Source organism: Balearica regulorum, chromosome 17 (assembly GCF_011004875.1).
Source record: "Balearica regulorum gibbericeps isolate bBalReg1 chromosome 17, bBalReg1.pri, whole genome shotgun sequence".
NCBI lineage: Eukaryota > Metazoa > Chordata > Aves > Gruiformes > Gruidae > Balearica > Balearica regulorum.
This window is the reverse complement of record NC_046200.1, coordinates 2,957,368-2,975,460: the sequence shown is the minus strand read 5'-3', so window position 1 is coordinate 2,975,460 and position 18,093 is coordinate 2,957,368. Positions and strand designations below refer to the sequence as shown.

Sequence of the window (18,093 nt, the reverse complement as noted above, 5' to 3'; positions counted from 1 at the left end):
GATTAATTGGGATCATTTTGCTGGGGCTTAATCAGACAACCTTTTTGATAGGAAAAATAGATACTAGAAGGGTGTAGAGAGACATATTAATAAGTCTTAAAGAAAATCAAGATGTCTCTCTCCAGAAAAGTAACCACTGTAAGACTGCAGAGCAGCCATAGTACTATGGGGGTACGGCCAAATTTTTCCTGCAGCCAAGTCAAACCCAGCAATTTCACCAGCAGCACAAAGTATATCCCCTGTTCCAAAAATTTTTGTCTGCTTCCTACACAGAGGCAGCCGATATGAACTCCTTACATCTGCACAGACTGATGACAAAAAGAGAGAAGGAAAAAATAATATAAAAATTCTGAGAAATGTTTCACTTGCAAACCCCAGTGAGCTGCAGAACCCCCTCTGACAACTATTGCATACGGCCCCTCTCCTCTCTCAGACTCACGTTGCAATCTCTTGGGCATCACACTCTTCCAGCCGGTTTTTGCACTGCTTTTCCTCTACCAGCACTAGCATTTCGCTACAGTCACACTGTGCAGCATTCACTTGGCCACATTCCACAATCAAATTGCTTTGTTTCACCCTAGGCTAGCTTCACCTTCTGGTGAAGCCACTTGCAGCTGGAAAAAACTCATATTGACACTATTCACCCTTTGCTCCCCAGAGATCACGTCCACAGTGCTCTATGGTTCCCTCCCCTGCAAACACCCTCCACCTTTTTACGGGTTTCTTTTAGGAAAAGATCGTGGTGCCTGTTTAACTCGGAAAATCCTTTAGTATTTGTGGAATGCTGCAAGATGGTGAGCATAAACCCTGCATCTCTCCTCTGTTTTAGTTTCCTGGCTGTGGACGGATGAGTGATTCCTTTACAGACCGAGGTATTAGTGGACTTAAGAGAGAGACGAGTAAAGGACAAAATGTTAAGGCAGCTGTGAGGTTTCTAAACCCCTGTTGCAGCAGCATCAAGCCATCGATCAAGTCTTGAGCAGCTTCGTGGTAAAGGGGAGAAAGGACACCCCTTCTCTCATCACCATTTCTCTCATTAGCCTCAGAGCAGACTTCTTGCATCCTTTAATAAAAGACGGACCAGCTGAGGTGGCAGATATTCCTACACTTTTTCCAATGAAGTTAAAATGCCTGGGCAGGTCTGAGGCTACCAAAATGCCACATCAAATAATTCGAAGCCAGAGAAGTTCCCCGAGCTCAGTAATCCGACTGGGAATCTTTAACTAATTACAAACAGCTAATTATTTATGGATCAATATAGAAAAGCACTCCTCAGTAGTATAAGACACTTTAACCTTTAGATGTCAGGATAAATCATTCATGAAAGAGTATCCATTAATTTTGCAAAGTGTGTCACATGCAGCCACAGATTCACTAACCCAGTTGACTAACACGCTCGCTAGAATTTATATAGTTACCATAGCAACGGCTCAAAATACTTAAACCATATGCTTGCAACCTTTCTCACTGCATTTGAACTGGCACAGGCAGAGACACTCAGAGTGAAGCACTGATACATTCTCTGCTTTCCTCCCTACCATCCAATTTTTCAGTATCCCTTGCATCAACCACAGCTCCATAAGCAATCCTGTTCCATGTTAAATCTCTTCATCGCTACCATGGACACTTGTTCTCGAAAATCTAATGGTGCTGTTCTTCATAGTCACATTTTTTCTACTCCCCAGAGACAGCCTGAACCAAGGAAGCCCAAAGCATCTGTCCAAAGCCTGAACACAGCGTACGTTCACCCAAGCGACAGCAAAGTAGAAGCGGTGGGGGGATCACCGAGACCATGCCAGCCCAAGACAGGGCTGTCTGCACGAGAATCCTCAAGGCCAACTGTTTTTCTTGCCATTTTTTTCATTAAGAGAACCCGGCAGAGTCAAACGTAGAACAAGGGGAGCTGAAGTTTAAGTTGGGCAAGATCTAAAGGGAACGCGAAAAAAGTCCTAACTCCTCGGGGTAACAGCAAGTGTCTGTCAGACTGAGAAGTGGTTGGTACTTCACAGGCTCCAGACGAGACAGGGAATGCTTTTCAGGAGCAACCAGGAAATATGACAGTTCTGGACAGGCAGACTGCCCATTTCACCAACACTGAGCTGAGGAGAGCTGCACTCATCGGTTGTGTGACACCAGGAAGGACACCTGCATTTTAAATGGCACCATTCTGCCTCTGTTCCTTTCGCCACAACAGAGCTCCCTGGAATCCCAAATTCCAGGCTTTTAGGAGGCTGTGCAGTTCACTAGACCTAAAGACACCACAGCCCAAATACTGCATTTAGGAAATGCAACAGATGGCATTCCCACATTTCCAAGATTCAGATTACATCTTCCTCGCAGAAGAGGATATAATGCAACACAAATGGCTGAAGAAGGCAAACAGACTGTTTCTCCAAGCTCTGGCAGATCTTCCAGATCTTTCATCTTGGAGCCATCTACTCAAGGGCAGAAAAGGCCATGGTGTGAGCGAGCTGAGAATATTCCGGTTTGCAAGATGACTGACTAATCCCCATGCTTCGCAGACTAAGCTGTCTATCCTGGCCAGGAGAGAAGGATCCCTGCCGACAGATCCCCAGCAGGCAGGATGCAGAGAGCAGGACTCCTTCGCAAGGTCATCTGGAAACAGCGGAGGCCAGAGACTGACTGCGGAGACCACTGGAACCCTGGGGGCTGAAGGTTCCCTCCCCTCGGGGACCTTCTGTGCATCAGCTCTGGCTACAGACGACAGGCAGGAAGATTTGACCAATGTGGCCGAATCCTTTTTGAAGTTACAACTCTTTCTGAAAATAACAGGTTGCCTCAAAGATTCTGAAATAATTTAAGAAAACATGTGGGAGTGGGGAGCAGAGCTCCCACTGGCTATTTGGGATGACAGTGTTCTCTTACCACACCACTACTCAGATGCAAAATGAGTCAGTGGTTGAGCCCACGCGTCTGGGACTCCTGTTAATCATCTCCAAAGGCTCTTTAGGATGAAGCAGCTTGTGCATTACTCCTGTCAGCAGCCAAAAGGGTTCAGAAACTGGCCAGATCTGTAGTCACTCATCCTCAGTATTTCAAAAAAAGGCTCTTGGGGAAAAGTCAACCTCTTGGCTTTAAAAATATTCGGCTTTTGGTACAGGATGGAAAAGATTTGTTCCACTGTCATTGGGAACAGGCATGACCCTCTTCTGCACAAGTGCTATATCAGAAAGGTAATATATAAACCCATGTCTTGCTCTTGGACTAGATCTCCAAAAGATGTCCTCATGGTGTGGCTGTCACCAGAACTGCTCCACAAGAAATAAACCCACCATATTTAACAGCCATAAATCTAATTTCTCTTTTGGCAAGTACCATTGTTATAAGCTGTGTAACTAAGCCCACACTTCAAGATTCTAACAATGCATTCAAATGTAATAATAAAAAATAAAAGATAAAATTTAATAGAGTCTTTTTCTCCCCTACAAACTACCACCAGAAAAACATCTTCCATCAATTCTAGTCCTCCAGCACCCACTACCTTGGCTGCAACACTGTTGATGTACATGCACAGTATGAAGTCTAAGCAAGCATACACGTGCATAGTGCTTTTTAGAGACAGAGTCCAACCAACTAGTTTTAAGTAGTATTCTGAAAAACATACTAAATACTCTTTTTTTTAGTGGGGAGAGCAGGAATAAGGAGGAGAATTAAATAGCTAGATTTCCTTAGTAATGGGTAGATGGAGATTACCACAGTTGTATAACAAAATTACTCCCGACAGAAATAGCAAGTGTCTGTTAATACGTTTGGCTAAAGCATATTTAATTTATGCTTATTTCTAAGCCTCCTAAGGATCCTTCGCGGGTTATGTAACCTTCTGTCAGCCTGCAGTTCTAACCTCCCAATGCAGGTGGCTTCCAAATTTATTTTAAAACACTCTCAGAACAACTCATCTTTCAAACACAAACATGCAGCGCAACGTCACCCAGGCATCAGCGGAAACAGCACGCGCAGCACTCTGGCCATAGATCAGGAAACGTTCCAGCCACTCTACCTTCTGATGACTTGTGACTTCGTCCCTGCTCCTGCCCAGCTCCTCGGCAAGTTTCACGTTCTCCTCTTGCAAAGCTGCAAGCTGCTGGGACTTCTGAGCAGCTGCCAGCTTCAGCGCTTCGCTGCGAGGACAGAGAGTGCATCGTTACCATAGGAACGAGAGAGGCAAGAAAAAACTGTGGGAGAGATTCAGCTTCACAGCTCGGAAAAATACATCTAGGTCACGTGTCTAATGGGATCTATAATAAAGGTGACAATCTATAGCTCGGATGCACAGGGATAGGTTTAATCCTGAAAAGCAACAGCAGCATAAAACTCCTTTTCCCTTAAATGGATCAGATACTCAAAGAAATGGGAGGTGAGTTCAGACCGCTAGCTCTGCATGCTTCCGAGGGTTAGCCAACGCTTGGACTGAGAAATACAGGGTAGGGTTGACAAGAGGGTTGGCGAGGTTTAAAGCCTGGACTTTCTCAGAAGTGAACCTTGTAGCCAGAGGGAAAACATGAGAATTGGTTAAATAAGAAAAAAAAAAAAAAAAAAAAAGGAGAGGGGCAGAAAAAAAGAAAAACAGCTTACATTTCCAGTTATTTAAATACTCCCTACAAGGTCTGACATCCAAACATACAAGAATGTGCAAGATCACAGGAGGCAAAACAGGAAAGTATCAATCTATTCCGTTATTTTAACGGATATAAAACTGAAAACGACATAAAACAAAAGCCAAGGAAAAAAATGGATTTGCAGGTTTCATTAGCCTATGTTGCTACCAATATGTGTGCTTCCTTCAAGTTTATTTTCAACAAATTTGTGAAAAAATATTTTGCATGCCTGCCTGTAACACAAGCAACTAACACAAGTTTCTGTAAGATTTCACAATATCTTTCAGAACATGATACACACACGTAATTTCATTAAACAGTAATTTTTCCAACTGTGTTTTGTTTTCAAAAAAAAAAAGGAGTCTCAGTACTCCTATGTGCCAATATTACACAGAGTTAAACCCTGACCGGAATATTAAAAATACTTCTATGACTGTGGGAGGTAGAAGAACCCCTAAGTCAGAAACTTATTCAAGCATCTCAAAATACAAGGACTCTCTGGTCTGTTACTGGGCACATTTAAACGAAAGGAAGTGCGATTTACTTGAGTTCCGCACATAGTATGACTAAGATTTTCCAACCATTTCTTCTATCTGGTCTCACCTTGACCGATTTCCAATCCGATCCACCCAGACTGGATTAAACAGGCTAGCTCACATCACCGAACATCGATTCAAATTACCTTGGTATGAATCTACTTGCTGATGCAGGAACATACCTATTTTTAACTGTGGCTGTTTGCTGAACTGCAGTACTAACCAATTCTCCTCTTTTTGCTTTTGGCATTAAAGCGCAGATTTGGGGCATTATTTAACAAAGCACACAGAATACTGGGGTCAAATTGCGTGAAACGCTGCCCCGTATTTAGTGCCAAGGAACTTTAAACTAATAGCTGCAAGTGCACTTGACAGTACGCAGTACTAAATGAGTGCACAACAGCCAGCCAGTATTTCTGCTTTTCTCCATCCTGGTTGTACAGAGGAGGCCCTTTTACAAAGGACACCCGTGTCACTGTAGCATCCTCTTGCCTCCAGAATCGCTGCTCCAGAGGCAGCAGCATGTCATGGCTCCTCCGGGCAGTGCATCCCCTCTATGCTCCTTGGCAAAGGCAAGGGCACTCCCTGCACCAAGTGGCCTCTCAAAAGCCTTCTCTCTGCCACACTACTGCTTATCAAGAAACGCCTATTGTCAAGCTAATTCCTTACTCCAGTTAAAACAAGGCAACGCACAATATGACAACAAAAATCAATTGAAAACCAACTAGATGAGCTTCCACTTGATCTACAACGTCTCTTACCACTGATGATTAGAGACCATGTTCAGCAAAATTAACCTTAAGAAAAAAAATAAAATTAAAAACCTCCACAGAGTGATCAGGACCACGAGAACACCTTTCAGTGCTCCAGACTTTCAGGGAAAGATCTTCTATACAAATTACAGTCTAATATATTTTGTCTTTCCATGATACCAGAGTCTACTGGCCCTGGCTGTTCTAGCATTAGAGCAACTGGCCTGGCAATAATTATTTTGCTTTGGCATTTCCCACGGACACGGAGGCAGGTAGGAATTGCCATGGAACGAAATCCTGCCTTTCTCAAAGGAGGCTGCTGTCTGTACAAGTATGCAGGTTTTTAAAGCAAGCAGTAAAAACTGTCAGTCAGAAACTTAGAATTAGTTCTGCATGCTGATTTCCTTTGTGTCCTGTCTTCACCTCGGAGCAGTGGCAAAGAATTGGCACAAAATGACTTATGGAAATAACAATAATAAAAATAATTAGCCAAAGCTGCTCTCAGCAATCGGTCGATTCCAGTTCTCATTCCAAGAGTCAAGAAATTCTTCTGGGAGTGCAGGAGGGAACAGAGATTTGTGATTTAACATATTACATCTGTGAATGTTGAGAGCCGTGCAGCTACTGCAGGTAGCACCACCTAGGCTGGATTTTTATTCCCAGTGGCACACCAAAAGCTTTCATACAATGAGATTCCACAGGGAAAATTCCTTTGTATCAGACGCTTTGCAGTTAATTTGTTTGTGTACAATGTTAGACATCATTAGTTTGTAGTATGCAAGAGGTAGTTTCTCAAATGAAGCATTTCAAATCATAAGCAATTAACTCTGGTTTTACATACTATATACAGCATTTGTATGGTACCAGTGAGAAAATAAGTGCATAGTGGGGCAACGGGAATAAACTGGATAAAGTCATCAATGAAAAACAAAAGCAGAACCAGGTTTTCCATACACAAAGCCACATAAAACTACTTAACACTCCAAATGTAATTAAATCCAAACAGAATTTCTTTATAATAAAGCTTTTAAAATCATCTAGTGCCCTCAGGTGGCAGAACTCTATACTTCCTCCAACAAACAAATAATTTCAAACAATGCTCAGAGTGAAGGATTTGCTTCAAAACCCTTCAGCAATTCAGGAGCAACATTCCAATTTCGAGTTTTATGCATGTCAAACCAGTATTTAATTTTGACCTAATATGTGCTTTATAAGTGAGGATACCCGAGAGAAACCGAAAGACAATTTTTTAAAAAAATGAAAGGTAAATGTAACTACAAAGGAATGGTTTAACAGATTTAACATTGAAATACTTACAATTCTTTTCTAAGTTCTTCCACTTTCTTGTTCTCCAGATTTAGAAGCTCCTTTGATTTACTAAGCTCCTCTTCATTTTTCAGGTTGTTTTGTTTAAGCATGTCCAACTTAAAGAGGGAAAAAAACCTCATTACACTACTGAAACTATACAGTTCTTAGGTGTAGCACTTGGAAAAGATACTGAGCAAAATGGGGGCCTGACCTGAGCTGTTCCACTTTTTTGTCTTTAGTCCTTAAATTAATTCAGTCTGTACTGAGAAGCATTTGTCTAACAAAAAATGTTATAAGACTTTCTGCATTCAAGTCAAGCAGCACAAAGAATTCCAAGTCCATCGAAGTAACCTTACAGTAATCAGAGGTATATACCCTGATACAAGAGGTAAAGCTCCAAAGCACCTCCATTTTAAATACTATACAACTCAAAGCACTTTTTTCCTTTTTAAATTCAACACTTGTTGGTAAAATTAGCTGTTCTCTTGATCTTTATTCCTCTAAGATGACTGATAAAAAGTTCTGTTTTACCATACCTTAATTTCTGAGAAACAGTTGTGCTTGCAACCGTAAGAAATGAATTCCGTTCAGAGATCTTGTTGCATGGGACAAATTGTTGTATATCTGTTCACTGAGCTTGCATCTACCACATAAACACCACAAGCTTGTGGAACCTTATTTGTTGGCATTCAGCAACACGTTATATTACATAACGGATAATCTTCAGCCATTCTCATGGCATTATGGGACCCTGTGGATTTTTTTTTTTTTTTAATCCAGAAAGAGAACCCCTGCCATTATTAACGTCACTGCTTTTAATTCTCGAGTCATCAGATCTCGTTGGGAATCATTACTGTTTCAGCACAAGCTGCGGCACTTAGGTTCGCCCAGCTGTTCACTACCCATTATTACGGGAGCTGCAAAAGATGAAAGAGCTGTCAGAGGCCCACAGACCTCCAGGTCTGCAGAAAAGATGCTAGTTCAAAGTTAGACTAGAAACTCTGGGGCAAAAGAGTGTGAAAAAGATTAGTAAGGATATTTTTTCCCTCCTTCAAACCCTGAAGTATCACTAAGTGGTGGGAAGGCACGGACTGAAGAACAGGTCCCCAGAGGAACTGCTGGACTGCGAAGTTCCTTGGGACCATTGTGCTCATGTATTTGGGTAAGTGCATAGCTTGGTAGAATTTGTACCTTGTCAGACCACAATTCTGACTAACAGAAAAGTAGAAAAAAGAAGAAATGATAGCATTACACATGTCGAGATCACACAGAGGATGTACAGAGCAAGAAGTGTATTATAGGTGAGAAACGGAGTGGTAGCTTTTGTGGGTTAGGAGTACTGTTACTCAGAGCTCTGCAGGACTTCACTGGAGTGTGAAGTTACACTCCAGACTTACATGAAAAGCAGAGTGGTCACATCTACGCGACTTATCCGGAGCTATACAGCGAGACTGATTAAGCCTTAAATTAAATCCGTATCTCTTGATTCTGTGATCTGCAAAAGCTACTACCTGTAGCATCCAGAACTCCTATTACATAAGATTTTTTTGTTGTTGCTGTTGCTGCACCAAGATAAGGGACATGACTTTATATGTTGTAAAGATATTTGAAACCACATGCAAAACACAAGAGAACATCAGTCATACGGCTATATAAAGCACCCACATTTTCAATCAATATGCACTCATCTAGTAAGTTTTCACAAGCCAGTCCAGCCTGAGTACTGCGGTGGGAGAATGACAGAATTCACTCTTGCCTAAGCTAACTCTCTGTAATTCAAAAGTTGTTCCTTACAAACTAGGTGAAACTTTTCACATAAAAGCATTTAAATGTGATTACTTCATTCTGTAGCTTCTCATTTGTCTGTCTAGAGTTCTCCAAAGAGGCCAAAGTTTCAATCTTCTCTTTGTGAATGGCATCCTTCTCTTTGGTCACCTTCTCCACAGTCTGGAAAACATCTTCTGCCATTTTGGCAGTCTATATATAAAGGGGGAGTGGGGGAAAAAAAAGCATTACCAAAGAGATCTCTGAAAGCAAGAGATACTTTATGCACAGCTCCACGGTTTGCCAGCTGCTTTCCAATTAAACAAAGGTTTCAACTGGGAATTTATTTGCATTTTGAAGCTGCATAAAGTATAAAAATAAGTGGACATGAGAAGATTCAGTTCCATGCAGAAACAGATCACAACCCCATGCTTGTGTCACCAAAGCAGCCCGTTTCTTCTTTTGTAATTCCTGGATTTCTGATTTCCACCACTGTGATTGCTCTTAGACTTCTAACTGCTTTAGACAGTGGTGGTTCACTAGATGTTCACTGCCAACAGACTGCTCTGTTTTCAGAAAATGTGGAATTATAAAAAGCTGTTAAAATTTGAAAAATAATTAAAAATTAAATAGGAGATAAAGCCAATCATCACATTATTTCAAGTGTTGTTCATTATGCTCTCATAAAAGGCAATACTTCACAAGTATATTAAAATACCTAGGTAGGCATAATACATGCCTACAGGATATCTTGATTCCAATTTGGACTCAAAGTTATTTTATGGGCTTCAAGCCCCACAAACTGAAATTCAAAATAATATTCAGAATTTGTTGGTGGTGAATGCAAAACATTTCTGTGAATAAAAAGAACACCAGAACTGCCAATGTCTTTAACAGACTGGAAGTCCTATAATGTAAATTTAAATGGTTCTCTCACACTGCTTTTTATCCAACTACATTTACAGGTGCAGCATCTTGTTTTATAGTTTTTGAGTAACCAAATTGGGAATTTAAAACTGTATCTATTACTACTCTAGCTTTTAAGCTGTAGAGTATTTCAGTAGAAGGAGCTGCTCAATTTCTCCTACCAGATTCAGGAAACAAAAACTTCCTTTTATTCACAGTTTACGTTGTTTTCTTGCAACATTCAGCAACAGCATAGGCTTTTATGTTTAGGATTTTTTTTTTTTAAATTAAAGCGTCTTTCAGACTCACAATTATAACTTGAAGAAAACCAAAATAATATATTGAGAGAGACCATAATTCCAGCCTGTTTATTCTGAGATGAAGTGCTGATTGTGCAATTAAGTGCAGAGAGGAAACCATTGGGTTAGTGCTCAGTATTAGTATAACCATACTGGATTGTTTAACTACGTGTTTCAATACCTCAATTTTTTGCGCTACTGTTTGGGCCTGGAGAGTCTCAATTTCTTTTAGTTTCAAAGCCAGATTGTTCATCTCCTCCTGCAGCATCTGATTTTTGCCCTGAGACACCAGCAATTTGCCTGAGAGGTCACTATTAGTTTGTTCTAAAAGTGCTACTTCCTCATGCAGTTTATAAAAATCCTTGGAGAATTTCTCCTTCTCTTTTAGTATTTCTTCCTTAATGATGACCAGACCCTTCCGTTCAGCAAGCAGGCTGTCATTTTCCTCAAGTAACTGTATTCTCTCCTTCTCCATCACCTCGTGTCTGTGTCGAAGATCATCCAGCCTCTCAGAGACAGAGCTGTGCAAGTCCTGGAGCTCTGCTTTTGATTTAGACAAGGAAATAAAGTCACTCTTCAGTCGTTCGATACTGGAAGCGAGCTGCTCTGTCTCTGCACAGAGGGCTTCTTTTTCTCTTGTTATTTCTGCCAGTTTAGTTTCGGACTTTTCTTTCCCCTGAACTAAAAGTTCTTTCTCAGTAAGCAATTCTTTATTTTTCTCTCTCAGCTCTTCTATCTCCTTCTCTAAGCAGCTGACGTTGCTTTGAAGTTCTATACGTTCCAATAAAAATGATTCCTTGTCCAGTTTTCTAGCTTCCTTTTCTATGATTAAGTTTTCTTTCATAATGGCAACCTCTCCATTTAATTTCTGACACTTATCCTGCAATTCAGTCCTCTCTCTGGTCAGCATTTCCCTATCAGAGGAACAGGTCTTGAATGAAGATGACAGGACCTGCTTGGTGTGTGATACAGCAGCCAGTTCATTTTCTAATGTTCTTTTGGCATCCTGGGCCTTGTTCAGAAGATCTGAAAGGTCACATTTACAGGCTATTAGCTCTTGATTTTCTAGAGTCTTCTTACTTAGTTCTTCCTTGAGGGCTTCAATGGACTCTTGGAGCATGGTGTTCTCTTGGGCCAGAGCTCTCTTGGCCGAGACATCCCGTTCACGTTCACTCTTCATATCAGAAATTGCATTTGCAGAAGACTTGTTTTCATCCAGAAGCTCCGAGTATTTGTTCTCCAATTCATTCTTCTCTTGAAGAAGAGCTTCATTCTGCTTTTCAAATTGCAACGACTTACGAAAAATTGATTCCTTTTCTAAGTTCAGTTCGTTTATTTTCTTTGTAAAGACGCTCTCAGCAAGTACGGCATCTGCTGTGGCCTTAGCAAGCTTTTCAGCAATTGCCTTATTTTGATTTAAAAGTTCCTCCCTTTCAGCCAAAAGCCTTCGTTCTGATGAAGAAAGAGCCTCTTTCTCTTGAAGTAACTGAATACATTCAGAATTGGATCTCTCTCTTGAGGCTTTAATTTCCTCAAGACGATGAGAAAGATTAGCAAGGGAATCCTTCAACTCTGTATTGTCTTTCATCACTTTTTTAAGTTCTTTATGTTCAGCTTCTAGTTCTGTTTGCATCTCTGCTGTTCTCGCTTTTAATGCTTGGTTTTCACTAACTGTATTGTCTAAACTCACATGCAGCTCATCTATGCTTTTAAGGAGCACCTCCTTCTCAGACTGCAGACTCTGCCTTGTCTGCAATAGACTGTCCATTTCGTTTTTTAAGGCTGTATGTGTATTTTCAAGATCCGAGTGTTTACCTAGGGCTGAATCTCTCTCGGCAGTCAGATTTGACACTTCTTGCAGTAGCTCTCTTTGATCTCTGGCAAGGGCTTCACAAGAACTTTCCAGCTTCTGAATAACATCATCTTTGTCTTTAACAACTGCATCTTTCTCTTCCAAAAGTTTCTTCTGGTAATGCTCCAGTTCTTCCCGTTCCTTGATATGTCTCTGACATACCACATCCATGGCATCTTTGTTGGCCTGAAGGTCTTTCAGCTGTTGGAGCAAGGCTGACTCTGAAGACCGGAGAGCTTCACTTTCTTGAGTTACCTTCAGAAGGTCTGCCTGTGCTGCCTCTATTTCAGAGAGTAATTTGCTTTTCTCTGAAATTAGTGCTACCTTTTCTGTGATTTCCTGCTGGCTTTTGGCCTCGGCTTCTTCCTTCTGCTTTAGGATTTTTTTATTTTCTGAATTAAGTTCTTCATTTATTGTCCAAAGTTCTTCTTGGTTTTGTTGCATTGATGAAATCTTTGATTCCAATTCTAGAAGTTTTGATAACATGGAACCTCTCTCTAATTTTAAAGTATTTCCCTCCTCTGCCAAAGTCTCTTTTTCTGATATCAAACCCCTCATCTTGACTGACATTAGTTCAATCTCTTGTCTGGCTGATGCTAACACAGAGCTTAAGGACTAAACAAAGTCAGGGAGAAGGGAAAACAAAAATGAAGTCAAGCAGACAAATGAGAAATGTGGTTTGAGGGCAAACAGAGCTATTGTAATTTAAGTTTTTAAAAAGTGTATACACTGACACACAGTCCCTGTGCAAACTCAACTGCTGACAGCCACCACTGATATTTTATTACAAAACACTTGCCATCCGCAAGAAAACTTTTCAGTGGTTAAATAAATAAAAAAAATAATCACAGTTTGAAGGGTCCTCCATACGAGACTTCATCTTGGTTTTAAAACTACTTTCAACAAATTTTCTGAATGTAAGTTACTCAGAAAGAAGAGCCAGAGAATGATTTCATGAGAATCTAATTAATTAAAATGCAGGGAGTTATACTGGATACTGACTTCCAATTCTCAAATTCACCTTCTAAAGCTAATTCTCCCCAGAATTCCATCCAACATATATTGTCATAACCCGTTAATTCAAAATGCCACATTAGTGGTGTATTTAAAGTTAACCTGTGTGCCAATTTATACACTACATATTTTGCTAAAGCATAAACCAAAAATTACAGCAAATAACTAATAAGGGATGAAAACAAGCAGCAATGTCAAAGAAACAGAAGAAAAAAAAAAGGAAATTCACTGAAGTCAAGCAACTTACTAAGTAGTTGCATATAACATGGGATCATACTACAGAACAAAATTTCTGGTGTTTAAGACTTTTAAATGAAATAGTTCACAACATATTTTATTTAAGATTCATGCAGTTAAAAAACAGCTAAAAACATTTGTTTCCAACTGATTGTGCTGAGCCAGATACCTATGAACATAAAATGTTAACGTCAAAGAACTATATTTCATGGATTCTTGTGTAATCTAGAGAAGACAACCAGTTAGTTGTGTATGCTTCTCTTTCCTAACCAATATTAATCTACCCTGGAAAAATTAAAAAAAAAAACCCACCCCAAAAACCCCACTGCAAAAATCCTACTATGAAGTGGTGAAGCCAGGCAAAACCCAGTGATTCACTGAAACAGGAAGATTTAAACTTTAAATTACTTGCAGAGTAACAAAGTATACGTACTTTGGCCTGTTCTGCTTGCTTTTTCAGCTCCTCAGCCTGTGTTTCTAACTCATCGATTTTCTTCTGTGCAATTTTCAGTGCCTCTTCTGCATCCAGCAAGTTCTGATTAAACCCTTTGATATCTGCATCGTGTTTAGTGATCATCTCAGAAGTTTCTTTTTCATACTTTGCCTGAAGCTCCTTATACTGATTTTGGCTAGTCTCGATTTGCTTTTTCTGATAGAAGATAAAACAGTTGGAACACAAGTTAAAGCAGCAGAGGTACAATATTCTGCGCAGTTAGCTAGCACTTTTTCAAGTTGTTCTTACCATGTCCATTAGTTGGTCCTGCATGTTTTTCAGTTCTGCTTGATGAATCTTGAGAGTTTCTTGCTGACTCTGCTCAGCTTTCTGTGTTGTCTGCTCCACATTTTTCTGAAGCTGAACAGCCTTTTCATTTGCTTTTGTAAGCTCAACTTGTATTTGCTCCAACTGCCTAGAAGGACCAAATAAAAGAACATTACTTTTTGCTGACAGCACAACAAGCACAGAGATGAAAGACTCTAAATTATGCTGAAGTTCTATATTCTGTCCAAGCATTTAGAAAGAGATTTAATTATTTAACATATAGAGAATGTTCTGCTAAATTAAATACACACAAGTGAGACCAAGCACTTGCTCGTGTGCAGAGCAACACAGCTGCCAGTTACTTTGCTCCCAGTCTGGGGTTTTGTAAAGGTAAGAACAACTATTATCATACAATTTTATTTGAAACAACACACTTTCTCTTGCTAGACAAAAATGTGACTCAAATCTTTTATATATTCAAATAAACCAAGCTTATCACGTAATCAAATAATTATGAAGCACAGTCAGAAAACAGCATAGATTATTGAAAAGGCCGTTTACTCTGGGCAATGAAAAGCATATTACATAAGAATTTTAGAATTATAAATGTTAGATGCTCTTCAGATCATTCTGAGGAGACTGTTTTGATTAATTTAGTTTGATAGAACAAGTTCACTTGTCATATCAATGTGACATTCAGGAGCATCTTGTTCAGATATTTACAAAGAGATAAAACGAGAAGCTGGGAGTGCAGGAGCAAAGAATTAATGTGAAAATGTTCTGACAATGATGGAATACCTTTCTTTTAACCGGAGCTCATCATTCATTTTCGTCAGCTGGGCAGAGCTGTCTCCTGAAGACTTCATGATCTCTGCAATATCATTTTCAAGTTTGGCTTTAGCTTCAATCAGTTGCTGTTCCCTCTCTTCTCGCTCTTTCAATTTCTTCTCCATCACTGAGCAAGACAAAGGTTGTTAGTCTAGTAAATTTAAGAGAAAGGGTATGCACAGACCATCTAGAAGACAGTAAAGAACAATAAACAAAGCAATATTGATGCTACAGACCTTGCAAATTACCTCTTTAAAATTAAAAATTATGATTGTTTGAACTGTTAACTGTACCAAAAGGTTAAGAACTCTTCAGAAATAGTAAAAAAGAAACTACTCAAGAAATCTTTCTTTCAGAAGGGATTCACCTCAGGCCATGAGAAGTGGATACAAGTTCTACCCATATCAGAGGGTAATCAAGCAATATAATAAGAGAGGTATGCACATCTTACAGGTGTGACAACTTACCAGCTATTTAGTAGAGCAGCGGAAAACAAACAATGCAAGCAACATGAAGCTACAGTGAAAAAATTACTCAGTCCAGGCCAGGCACTGCCACCAAGGGCAAGAGCAGCCCTTGGGATGACTTCTACAGTCCCAACAATGCCTTGAAAGGCTTGCTCACAGGGTACACAACCACTCTTAATTTCTTTCTACATGGGTTTTAAATCGAGATACACAACTAGAAAGACACAGCAAGACTCCCACCTATGAGGTAGTAAGGAGGAGAGAACCGGCCTAACATACAGTCTTTTTGATGTCCTTAAAAAGATGACACTACTTATGGACAAGGCTTCTGTGAATTAACTATCCTACATTTGTAATGCTTCGGTCTGGTCCCCAAGCCTTTGTCTGGTATCTGACCTTCGCCACAGCGTGACTTTGTTGTAAGGTCAATTAAGAATTTAACTATTGATTTGGAATACACTCAGCCAGGAAGTCTTCTGCCTGACTGCGCTATTTCCTTAACATTACCATCACCTTGCTAGGTCACTATAGACAGTGCCACAAAAGCTGTTTTCTGCCTAGAAGAAAAGACTTTCTTTTGAAGGCATGTGTGTTTGTGAACGCATTACAAACTACGATGTGGTGAGCTGAGCAGGAGGCATACAAAAGCACGAAGCTGATGCATTTTTCAAAATATTGCATTTTATTCCTTACCAGTCAAACTAGACTTCAGCTGTTCCAGTTCTGAAGACATGAGTGCAAACTGCTCTTCTTTTTGGTTTAGTTTTTTTATTGTTTCTATGCAAGTAAAATTTTGAAAACAAAGTTAGTAACTACTTAGATGCAGACAATTCCACCTACTTCTATGAAGAAAGACTGCAAGTAATCCTGTCCTTTCCATAGTTGCTGAAATTGCTGTACCACCAGGTGTAAATTTGAAAGTGCATTACAAAAACCCCTTTATTTTGCAGCATTTATTTTCTGCAGCTTTTTAGTTCTTTGTTTAGTTTAGCAGCGGACATACCTTGCATCGTTTGTTGAACGTTTTCTGCTTCATCAGCTGCACTAGTAAACTTTTCTTTCTGAAAAATGAATAAAAACCTCAGGTAAGGTTTGGTAACAGCAGTATAATTCAACCACTGAATTTATATTAGGTATTTTCAAGTACAAAACAGAACAGTCTTCACTCCTATCATAAATAGATCTGAAGTTTCTGAATTACGCTTTAGCATAAATATATTCAGCAATATAAAGCAAGATTTTCCCTTGCCTTGGTTGCAAGCAAGTCCCTAAACTTTCAAAATAACTTGTCCGTCAGCTAACATAGCAACAGAACTGCAGCCACAGAGTCCAGCATAGGAGAGGTCATTTCTGGGCTTCTCAATGCAAGAAGCTATCCATGCTGCTCATCGGCTGCACAGTGGACATCTGCAACCTTGTGAACTATCTCATACCAGTGTTTTCCAGCTTCACCAGCAGGAAGAGATGCTAGACTGTGAAGAAAAGGGAGGATACTGAGGAAGGTAAGAAGTGAGACTCTTCCACCATATTTACTATGGCCACGGAAAGATTTTATGACAAGGACAATAAAACCTAAAAGCATGTCTTTCTCTTACTAACTCTGGTGTAGTTTCTCAGGAGAATCCCACCCAACTACAGAATACTTGCAAACTTCATTAAATTTGCAAAATGAGAAATCAAAAATGTCTTCAAAAACCATTTGTAAGACATCCATATAGTGAGCATTACTTTGTACAACAGCTGTAATAAAGCGCCATGTGTTCATAGAATCACAGACTGGTTTGGGTTAGAAGGGACCTCAAAGTCCATCTAGTTCCAACCCCCCGCCATGGGCAGGGACACCCTCCACCAGCCCAGGTTGCCCAAAGCCCCATCCAGCCTGATCTTGAACACTGCCAGGGACGGGGCAGCCACAGCTTCTCTGGGCAACCTGTGCCAGGGCCTCACCACCCTCACAGGGAAGAATTTCTTCCTCACATCTCATCTAAATCTGCCCTCCTTCAGCTTAAACCCATTACCCCTTGTCCTGTCACATGAGTTCCTTAATGAGTAGTCTAAATTTAAGCTACGTGCTGCTTTTGCTTTGGTTTAATACTTTATCCAAAATCCATAAACAGGCGAGTTCTATTTAGACAAACACCTGATAACAGAACTCAGGTGAAATGCTCTTTTCATTCCAAGATGGATCCTATTAGTCACAAACCCTTGCCTTCTTTTTTCATGAGAAAAATAGCTTTGAAAAAAACTTTGCTCAGTCTGAGTTGATCCTCAGGTTTCAAATACACTCTCACCATGAAAACCAAAATCCAAAGGATAAAGTCAAAATTCTTGGATATTACTCACCAAAATTTGAAGTTCCTTTTCCAAAGAATCTTTAACTTGATTTACTGCACTCAAGTTTTTCTCAAGGTCAAGAAGCTTTTGCTCTTTGCCCTGCAGTTCTTTGGCCAGATTACTAGCCTAACGAAGATGATGAAATGGAGTAAAATAAAAGTACAAACATGAATGAGAAAATAGGAAAATTAAAAATGGAATATGAAAGAAATAAGTATAATATTAAAATCACTGTAAGATGAAAAAAAAAAACCTGAAGAAAAAAAATGTGATGTATTAACTGAGCGAAGCTGATTTCCACTGATGACTACATCACAGTACATCTTGGAATACATCTGAAATCATTAAAATTTAGTTCTCTTGGAATTAATGGTGAAAACATTATTTAATAGCAGACATTTTTGAGTACGTTCAAAATTT

The 18,093-nt window shown here is 39.8% G+C and overlaps 1 protein-coding gene across 10 annotated transcripts in view; it reads right to left on the bottom strand.

The window, feature by feature from the left end:
• The window catches only part of CLIP1 (CAP-Gly domain containing linker protein 1), a 72,067-nt gene that overhangs the window by 10,315 nt on the left and 43,659 nt on the right, over positions 1–18,093 (bottom strand). For 8 of the 10 annotated variants that reach the window (XM_075769661.1, XM_075769666.1, XM_075769668.1 and 5 more), the window contains 9 exons: positions 17,683–17,799; positions 16,343–16,400; positions 16,033–16,116; positions 14,843–14,999; positions 14,027–14,192; positions 13,718–13,933; positions 9,052–9,189; positions 7,222–7,328; positions 4,019–4,139 (listed from right to left, as the gene is read on the bottom strand). In XM_075769661.1, coding sequence (XP_075625776.1) covers positions 4,019–4,139; positions 7,222–7,328; positions 9,052–9,189; positions 13,718–13,933; positions 14,027–14,192; positions 14,843–14,999; positions 16,033–16,116; positions 16,343–16,400; positions 17,683–17,799 — 1,164 coding nt within the window. Of the gene's footprint in view, positions 1–4,018; positions 4,140–7,221; positions 7,329–9,051; positions 9,190–10,362; positions 12,649–13,717; positions 13,934–14,026; positions 14,193–14,842; positions 15,000–16,032; positions 16,117–16,342; positions 16,401–17,682; positions 17,800–18,093 lie in introns of all 10 variants that reach the window. The other 2 variants (XM_075769671.1, XM_075769667.1) reach the window with 2 other exon arrangements.